The sequence below is a fragment of the Pistacia vera genome, unplaced genomic scaffold (assembly GCF_008641045.1).
Source record: "Pistacia vera cultivar Batoury unplaced genomic scaffold, PisVer_v2 Contig1320, whole genome shotgun sequence".
Taxonomy (NCBI): Eukaryota; Viridiplantae; Streptophyta; class Magnoliopsida; order Sapindales; family Anacardiaceae; genus Pistacia; species Pistacia vera.
This window is the reverse complement of record NW_022195381.1, coordinates 14,470-24,184: the sequence shown is the minus strand read 5'-3', so window position 1 is coordinate 24,184 and position 9,715 is coordinate 14,470. Positions and strand designations below refer to the sequence as shown.

Genomic DNA, 9,715 nt, shown 5'->3' with positions numbered 1-9,715 from the left:
GCTAGGCTAAAACTTGGACAAAAGATAGATAAAATGCTCTCACCAAATACTTGATTTTCATTCATCAATTTTAAACATTACAATGGAAGAACTTGGCCTTATATAGACCTTACAAATAATGCGCTAATCAAGATGAAATCTAAGCCATTCAATTGGCATCCAAGCAAAACATAACATAATCTTGACCTACTTGTGGCGGCCAAGCTTATGAAGTAAAGGCCTTATGATTTGTGAGAGTTTATGGTAAGATAAATACTAGCAATGGATGTTTAGTGCTATGTTTGTACACCTTTTCTAATACTATAGGAACATCAAGATCTGACAAAGGTACAAAGTATGTATATTGGAAGAGTCCTAAACCTCAAAATTTAGAATTGAAGGTTGGCCCTGCTAACAGTTGTTAGGATGATTCCCACTATTGGATGAAATTTTGATCTAGTATAAACACAAAGCTCAGAAGGCAAGAGATTATCTTGTAGTATATCTCCCCTTGTTTGTGTACACTAAGGTCTGACAATGGTAGATTAAGATTCTCTAAAGAGGTTGAGCCAAATATTGCATGCATCCATAGACACTTTAATTAAATTTATTGAATGCTAAAATCTAGTTTTCTACCTTACATACATGTTAGTTATACTAAACAAAAAATATTGATTACCTTGACACATTAATTTATGGTTTGATCTTTAGAAAACTACTCTAATAAATGGATGCATAAGATGAGTGACAAGAAGATCAAACAATTCTATATATGTTGTTTTAAAGAGCACAAATGACACCAAGTTATCCCGAGTTAATTGTCATGGACAGGGGGTTTTCATTCATCAAGGATTGCATTCTTAAATTCACTAATAAATGTCCACCAAATTTTAAAATGTATGGCTACACATGCCAAAGACTTGAATTTGTCCACCAAACATTAACAAGCCAATTATAAGGGAAAAAAACAGTTTTAAAAACAAGCTTCCAAACTTTACAATCATTTTTTTCAAACCATTCAAGACAACATTCCCAGCAAACAACAGGGTAGCTACTCTCCAATTTCCAAGTATTCTTTGCATTCCTTTGCCAATCAATCTGTTACTATTGTTTGTTTGCTTCTGGGATTTGTTTTTAACCTTCAAATATAGAAGATGTTGTGAGAAAAGATCAGCGATGGATATAAGGGAAGTGAAGAGAATTGACTGCGCGTCCAGTGGTAATTTATTTTAGCTAGAGTTTGTTGATTATTTTAAATTTGGAACTCCACTTAGCACTTTATTTCCTCATCTCTATAGAATTTCAACCTCTCATTTTGTTACTATTAGTAGTAGAATGGTTTTTCTTCATTGTCTATTAGTTGGAATTAAATTTTTGAGGAAATTTTCTCACCTGTTTGTTACAAGAGATATCTAGGAAGCCCTAGATCACCCGGATTGAGCTAGCATTTTTAAAAGAAATAGAGCTCTTCGAAAATATGGTACTTGGGAAATTGTTGATTTACCCAAGGAAAAGAAAATTGTGGGTTGTAAATAGGTGTTTACATTAAAACAAGTAAGTGTAGAAGATACAAAGCACGACTAGTAGCCAAGGGATTCACATAGACCTTTGGAATTAACTACCAAGAAACATTTGCGCCAGTAGCCAAAATTAACTCAATTCATGTCTTACTTGCTCTTACAGTACATCCTAATGGGCATTTACATTAGTAAGATGTGAAAAATGTTTTTTTTAAATGGAGATTTGGAAGAGGAGGTATTTATGGAGTTACCACCTAGATTCGAAGGTAAACTAGGAAGTGAGAAGGCATGTAGATTGAAGATATCTTAGTTTAAGCGATTCGAGAAAGCTGTAAAAGGTCAGGGTTACGGTCAAAACCAAGTTGATCACATGTTTATTTTTAAACACTCAAGTGATGGGAAAATTGCAATTTTAATTGTTTATGTAGAAGACATAATATTGAAAGGAGATGATTTTGCTGAACTTGAAAGATTAAAGATGGTTCTTACCCCTGAATTTAATATTAAGGACTTGGGTACAATGAAGTACTTCCTAGATATTGAATTCTCTAGGTCTAAGAAAAGGATATTTATTTCTCAACGAAAATATGTGCTTGATTTGCTAGGGGAAACAGGTTCGCTAGGGTGTCAAGCGACTGAGACATCTATAGAGTCCAACTTAAAAATGCAACATGCCAAGCCTGAAGAAGTAATCGACAAAGGAAAGTTTCAATGGCTAGTTGGTAAACTAAATTACCTTTGTCACACTTGTCATGATATAGCCTTTGCAGTTAGCATAGTAAGTCAGTTTATGTACTCACCTGAAAAGGAACATTTTGATGTTGTTTATAGAATACTGAGATACTTAAAAGGAACTCTAGGAAAAGGTCTTCTATTTGAAAATTGTGGGTATCTTCAAGTTGAAGTTTACACAGATGCATATTGGGCTAGGAGTAAAATAGATAGAAGATCAACTTCTAGGTATTGCACCTTTGTTGGAGGTAATTTGGTTACTTGGCGGAGTAAGAAGCAAAATGTGGTGGCTAGGAGTAGTAAAGAGGCAGAGCTTAGAGTAGTTGCTCATGGGATTTCTAAAGTTTTGCGAGTAAAAAAAACTGCTGGAAGAAGTAAGGGCTACCAATCCGCTACCTATGAAAGTTTACTGTGATAACAAAGCTGCCATTACTATTGCTCATAATCCAGTACTTCATGATAGAACCAAACATGTTGAAGTTGACAAACACTTCATTAAGGAAAAATTAGATTATGGCCTAGTGTATATGTCTTACATTCCTACTATTAATTAGGTTGCTAATATAGTTACTAAGGGATTACCAATAACAATTCATAAGGTTGATGGGCAGGCTGACTATGGAAGACATCTTCAAACCATATTATTTGGGGGATTTGTTGTATATTTTGTATTATTAAGAGATTATTGTCTTTCCTTAAAAATCAGGTTTTAATTATCTTATTGTACAGTTGTAGGTTTTCTATAGTTAGGTTTTTTTTTTCCTCTCTGTCTAATGTAAATCTCTATAAAAAGAGTCTTGAATCTTTATTAACATATGAAGAATAAAACCTAAAACTCTTTTTTACGAGTTTCATACATAGTTTTTCATATTAACACAAAATTAGTACGACATATGTACAAAATATGCACGATATAATTTAATGCATTCGTTAATCGTAACATAAGTGATAACATGACTCATTTGACATCTGGTGTATTCGGATTTATGTACAAAATCTAGTAGATATACCATGAAGTATATAAAATAGATTGTATTTGCCATGTAGTTTCAGTACAAAAATGTTAGCAGAACATAAACAATTGAGTGTAGTTTTAAAACTTCTATAGTCAACAACCAAGTGAAGATTCACGAGCAAGAACACTAGCACCTATAAAATGGTTGGCTTTGACAGCAACTCAGATGAATAGCTTCACTTTTAATGGAACAAAATGGTTGGTATAGGGTTTTGAATCAATTTGGAATGCTCTAAGTTGTGAGCTTAGACGACCAAACATGACCTTTACCTATAAAAGTTGATTGAAGACTCATTTTAATTTAATATCAATGGAATTTGACTAAAGCCAACTGCTTTCAAGGTTTAAGTCCTATTGTCATCAATTATTTACGTATAAACACTTTTTTTTTTTCCATTTCAACTCTTCAACCAATTTTTATTGTACACATTTTGTGTGCATACCATATTAATATTGTGATATTACTGTGTTTGATATTAAGTCAAATATTTAATGGTATTTATGTTTTTTCAGTCAAATAGTAACGGAAGCCCTAACACAACTGAAGGTAGGTGGGAAAGTGTCGTTTTGAAACTAGACTAGTGGAAAAGTGTTGTTTTGTCTAACTTTGGGTGGAAAAATGTCGTTCCCCCACAATGAGATTGAAGATGGACACAAAATTTCTAAGGGATTGCTGACGACTAAACGACCTTATCCCACCCAAATAATGGCCTAATGACATTTTCCCACCCACGAACTTTTAAAATATAACTTTACTAGCCAAAGAACAATTCTGTTAATATATTTCATTGTAAAAAAGGGCAAGATGGTCAAAAATCCGTTATAAGTAAGGGTATGATGGTCAATTAACAAAACCCCCATCACCCTCACCCTTTTGCACCACCAATCATCGGCCCTTCTCACTCTAACACCTAATTTCTCACCAGTGAGCAGAGGCAATCGGAAAAGCAGTCGTTAGCATCATCTTCCCCTCACCCCTTTTTAATAACCGACCTCACCCCACCCATTTTCACCCTCTAATCACCGAAAATGTCCACTTTTTTTTTTTGTTGAACACCCATCTTCAGGCTTGTTTCTGATCGATTGTCACACCGAAAATTCACCCTTCCAAACGACCACAACCACCACTCTAGCAGCCTCTACACCATCCCCACCTACTTTTTCAGCCCTCAATCGACCCAAAATAGCACCCAAACACCTGTCCACCAACTATTCGATAAAATGCCCTAACCAACCAAAACACACTCCACCAGGTAGGCTTGAAGAGGAAACCCTAGTTCTATGCGATGGACGGTGGGCAATCAAGGTTAAGGACTTACAAGTTTTGGAGGGGGGACGCCGGCGGTGCGAAAGGTGGTGGCTAGGTAAGTTTCCGGTGAGGCAGTTGACGAGAATTGTGCTGGGAAGAGGTAACGTTTGCACTAAAACCTAATAGGTAGGCGGCAACGATCGGTGGATAATTGGGTTGGGAGATGTTAGGGGTTTTGTTAGGGTGGCGTCAGTAAGTCAAATGGTGTGGTCGGAGAGGGTTGTCCTTGTCAGATTCGATCGGAATAGCTTCAAAAATGCGTCAACCAAAGGAAGTGCAGTGGTTGGCAATTGGTGGAGTAGTTGGGTGTGGGTTGAAGAGGGTTTAAGTGTGTTGGCAAAGGGGAGTGATATGGTGGGGTTGGGGTCAGCGTGCGACACCGGAATCAGACCGTTTGATGGCATCGGCCAACAGCCACAATGGAGGCTAAGAAGAGGAGAAGAAGAAGAGTAAATGTTATTTTCGTCTTCACAATGAATATTACTATATTTAACTAAAATTATTAACGAAATATAACATTTGATTAGTAAAGTAGTATTTTGAAAGTCTGTGCATAGGAAAGGTCATTAGGCCATTATTTAGGTGGAAAAAAGTCGTTTACTAGATTGTTGACACAACCTTCAATATTCAAGATATATCATGCATATGTTAGCTGAGATTTATGATGTCATTAAATTTGGTGATCAAGGGAGGGGGGGTTCTTGGGCAATATTTTTACCCTTGGTGGACGTGAAGGCTACTGTAGAATTTGATATGAGTAGTAAGGACTTATTGAAACATTTTATAATTGTAGACGTAAAAATCTACCTGTACGGAAGGGGGGTCTGATCCCGTGAGGTCAAAGCCACTAGCGATCCACTGCACCTGTACACGTAAAGAAACACACGCGTGAAGCGAACGGTCCGATCTACCCCCGAAGCTTCATGGTTCGGTTTGAAGTAATGCCTACAATGGAGTTCATGGATAGTGAGAGAGGATTACCTTCCGGGAAGTTTTCTGTTCTAGTTCACTCGTGTTTTCTCCTCTGTCAGGTTCATCATCATCCATCAGCATTAGAACTTGAAGAGATCGACTCTTACACCTGTGATTTGGCCCAAATTTCGTCACACAGGAAGCACAGCCCCCTTTCGCACTTATTGCAGATCTGCCTCCTTCAGTCACTGGAATCCGTCATTGCGTGGTGGAGTGGTTGCTCTCTCCCATCATTTTTTCTCCCCTATCCCATACCCGGTTTGTTCGTCCTGTTTCTAGAGGTTTGACTCCTAAATTCCACCCATTTTGTCGTCCCAGATCGGAGTTAAGGAGATCTGATTGTAACTCTCGGGTTTGCCCAATTGGATTTCGGATCTACCCATTTGGTTTTTAAAAGTCTGGGCTTAGATTTGTCCAGACCCAGTTTTTTTTTCTTCTATTCTATGGGCCTGGTCAATGAGCTCAAATAGACTATTGGATTTGCTTCCCCTTAACTCAGCCCTTAACTCTTCTCTAAGACCATTTGCAAAAATACCCATCAGGAATCTTCTCCTAATTCATGCAGGAGGGTTGACAATTCTTCAAATTGCTCTCGAAATTCAGTAATAGTCCTAGTTTGCTTCAACACCACCAGAGCTTCATACGCAGACCCCTTATACGATGGTCTGAATCTTTCCACCGACGCTGATTTGAAAGAGCTCCAGGAGGTTATTGGCGATCGAGATTCAACCCATTGGTACCAGTTCAAGCTCATCCCTCCATACAACCGCTGCTACCTATACTTTCTCTTCATCTTCTTACTTATCATCGCAAAATACCGTCACTCTGAAGGTCCATCCGAAGGGATCATTTCCGTTAAATATCGGCAGTTCCAGTTTGCAAATCTTCTTGTCCTCCTTCTCGTTATCACCGCTGTGTTTTTGTTCAGATTCCTTGTCTTGGCTGGAAGTTCGATCCCCCGATGAAGATGATTTTCTCCTTATTTTGTTGTTCATCCCCTTTCTTCCCTCATATGCATTAATTCGCGCATCCCCGTTAAGTACTCCCTCACACTTCCTAGGTCAGTTTTCATGGTGTCCATGCTTTCTTTCACACTGTTTTCATTTCTTTTTCTACGTTTTCCATCCTGTTCTCCATCTTGGGTTTGACCATTCCCAACCTATCTCTGATACCAAATTGATGAAACATCATAATACCACCAAAACTCAAAGAAATATGGTTAGTGAAAACTCAGTACACAGCTCTGAACTAGAAACCAAACTTATATAAGTGACACAGCTCTGTACTAGAAACCAAACTATATATATGATTTGGATTGACAAAACACTGCAAGCAACAAAAATAAAAATGGCAGAGAAAGATAAAAGTGGCTAGCACTTCGGGTCTAGCAGCCTCCCAACTGATTCCAGATTTCCTCCTCCCCATCAACTCAATGCTCTCTCATAATACAACTGAAATCACACTTTCTCACTCCCTTACGTGAGATTCATCATAACTAATTCTAATCTGAATTTCCCAAGCTGCCCTTTTCTTCTTCTTGTATATTTTAGTTATAGGAGCTTCAATGTCCATATATCGGTTGTCAAAGCAATTCTGGACTTCAAATGCCACAACTTGTTCTTGAGTGCAGCTTTCTCACATTGAAGATCTTCGAACAATCCCTTGCCACTGTGAACGGGAAACATTCTTCCATAACAATTGCAATGCATTAAGAAATTTTCTAACCTTTGGATACTCAACCTTCGTGAAACGATCTTCCGTACTAATTATCACTTTAGCAAGCAACTTCCTACACTCTCTGTTATTAAATCTCTAAGTACCAACCTCACTAGTTTGCCCTCCATCCTTTTTGGTGGTCTTGAAATAGAGAAGTGTCTACAACTGTCTACATTCTGAGAAACTTCTTGCAACTTGTAAGATGCTTGGCATCGAAGGTGCCATTGCCACACTATACGAAGGTCTTCTCACAATACATGCACTTTGTCCCCTCAATCTTGTTCATTTTGCTGTTGAATCTTCTCAAAATGTTGTCACACCACAGAATTACCATTTGGCCTAAACCGTGGAGGCTCATTTGAAGTTGACTCTATAGCAATAGTCTGTGCATTCTAAACCTTAGTGTTTTCTCTAGTCGATGTACATTGTTTCCTGCAAAGAACATAAATAATAATTATTTAACTAGATAAAGAATTATTTATCAACCATAGAAAATAAATCCTTATAGGATAGATTTTCATAAAGGAAAATTTGTCCATCCTATATCAATTTTGCAACCGCCGTAAATTGCAGCAGCAGCTTGCACTGCTGCAAATTGTAGCAGAGTTATATAAAAATTTATAAAATTAAATCATATAAGCATTGTGCATTACATGTCTGTGGATTGTAGTTATGGATTATAATTGTGAGAAATTGCTTCAAAGAAACGAACCCAGTTCACAATCACTAATCTCTTTCAATTACCATTGTTTTAAGGGGCCAAAAGAGAACCCCACAAGCACAAGCACAATACAAAGGCACTGAACAGAAAGAATAAAAGGAATTAAAGAAAAGAGAATATGGATTACAGCATATAAGTTAATAACGCCAAGAGAGAGAATAATATTAACAGTTTATTAGTTTCATATCACGCACCTTCAATCTGAGTAATAGCCTCGGAGAATCAACACTTGAAGTTTCAGAAAACCAGGAGAAGAAGACGACAAAGAAATGGAGAAAGAAAGAATAAGAGTTATTGAGATATACCCTAATCGAATGGGTATTTTCACTATTTGCTTTGTGTTTGTAAATGTAAAATTACAAGATACCCCATTATTTTTACTAACATTGAACAGGGGTCTATTGATAAATTAATAAATTATTAATGTTTATAATTTATTAATTTAATGTTATAATTGGGTATTATAATATACTAATACTAATGTAGTAAATTTAATTTTATAATTATTAATGTTTATATGTATATAGTAATCTTGTAATTAATTAAGTAATTATTTAATTATAATGTATTTATAATTAATTAAGTAATCATACATAGATTTATAATATAATGTTTAATTAATTAAATTTCTAATTTTAATAAATATTGTACTAATGTTCATAATGTATGTTATAATTAATTAAGAAATCGTATATAAATTTATAATTAATGTTACAATTATTAGATTTTTTAACCGTTTAATTAAGTAATGTACTAATGACTAATAGTTCTCTCTAGGATAGTCACCTGCCACTCTTCACCTTTCCCACAATCCACCACCTTTCCTCCTCCGCATCCATTTTGCCACCACTTTTATCTTTCTCTCCCCCATCCACTTTTCTCCTTGGTCGATATCCCTCTTCTCTTTCTTTTTCTTGTTGCTTGTGCTTATCGTTTATGAGAAAAAGTATTTTTTGGTTGGTCATGTTTTTCCAGAGTTGGTGTTGTCCTTTGCTTGGCTATGAGTTGGTTGATTTGGATAGCTGGAGATATTTTCCACGCTGAGGGTTATGCCTTCCTTCCCTCTCTCTTCGATTTTTTGAATTTTCCTCCTGTTCCTTCATTTCTTTTCTTATCCGCCACGTGACATGCTTCCATTGGCTTGGAGAGTTGCTACCTTATCCTTGTCCTTACCTTTAACGTCACCTCTCTTCATTGGTTCCTTGTGATTACCTTATCCCTTTATCAACCGACCCGCCACTATCTTATCCTTATACTTGTCAGTTTTCTCCACCCCATTCCACATCATCCCCTTCACTTGCCACAGTGCGACGACACCCTTGGTGTCATGTCACTAGGAGAGAGATTTTTTTTTGAAAGAGTTATAACCGTTAGCTTCCCTCCTTTTCTTCTTTGCTTGTTGGTTCCTTGGTTCAATGGGTTTTTTGAAGTAGGTGAGAGTTTGGTTTTGAGTAAAGAAAAAAGTGTGGATAGTGTTGATTTCCCTCTTCTCCTTACAAGCAAAATTTGAATTCGGATGTTAAGGGAGTGTTCAAGAGTGAAATGTGTAAGCCATTGGAGGAAGTGCCTCTAGGAGTATAGATGAGAAGGGAACAGAAAATAGCAAGGGTGAGGTTAGTCAGTTCCTGTGATGGTGCTTCTCAACGTGCTTGGAATAAGCTTTTTATTTCTAAAGATCCTATAATTAGAGTTTTTTGAGCTGGAGTATGTGGATGTTAGGAAAAAGTGGAGTATCCCTCATAAAAAGTTGC

At 36.7% G+C, this 9,715-nt stretch overlaps 1 protein-coding gene across 1 annotated transcript; it reads left to right on the top strand.

The window, feature by feature from the left end:
* Nucleotides 1-1,155: 1,155 nt before the first annotated feature.
* LOC116122208 (uncharacterized mitochondrial protein AtMg00810-like) lies at nucleotides 1,156-2,646 on the top strand. Its single transcript, XM_031408105.1, has 2 exons — nucleotides 1,156-1,198; nucleotides 1,928-2,646. Exons 1-2 carry the CDS (start codon nucleotides 1,156-1,158, stop codon nucleotides 2,644-2,646), a joined length of 762 nt encoding a protein of 253 aa, XP_031263965.1.
* The last annotated feature ends 7,069 nt before the right edge of the window (nucleotides 2,647-9,715 follow it).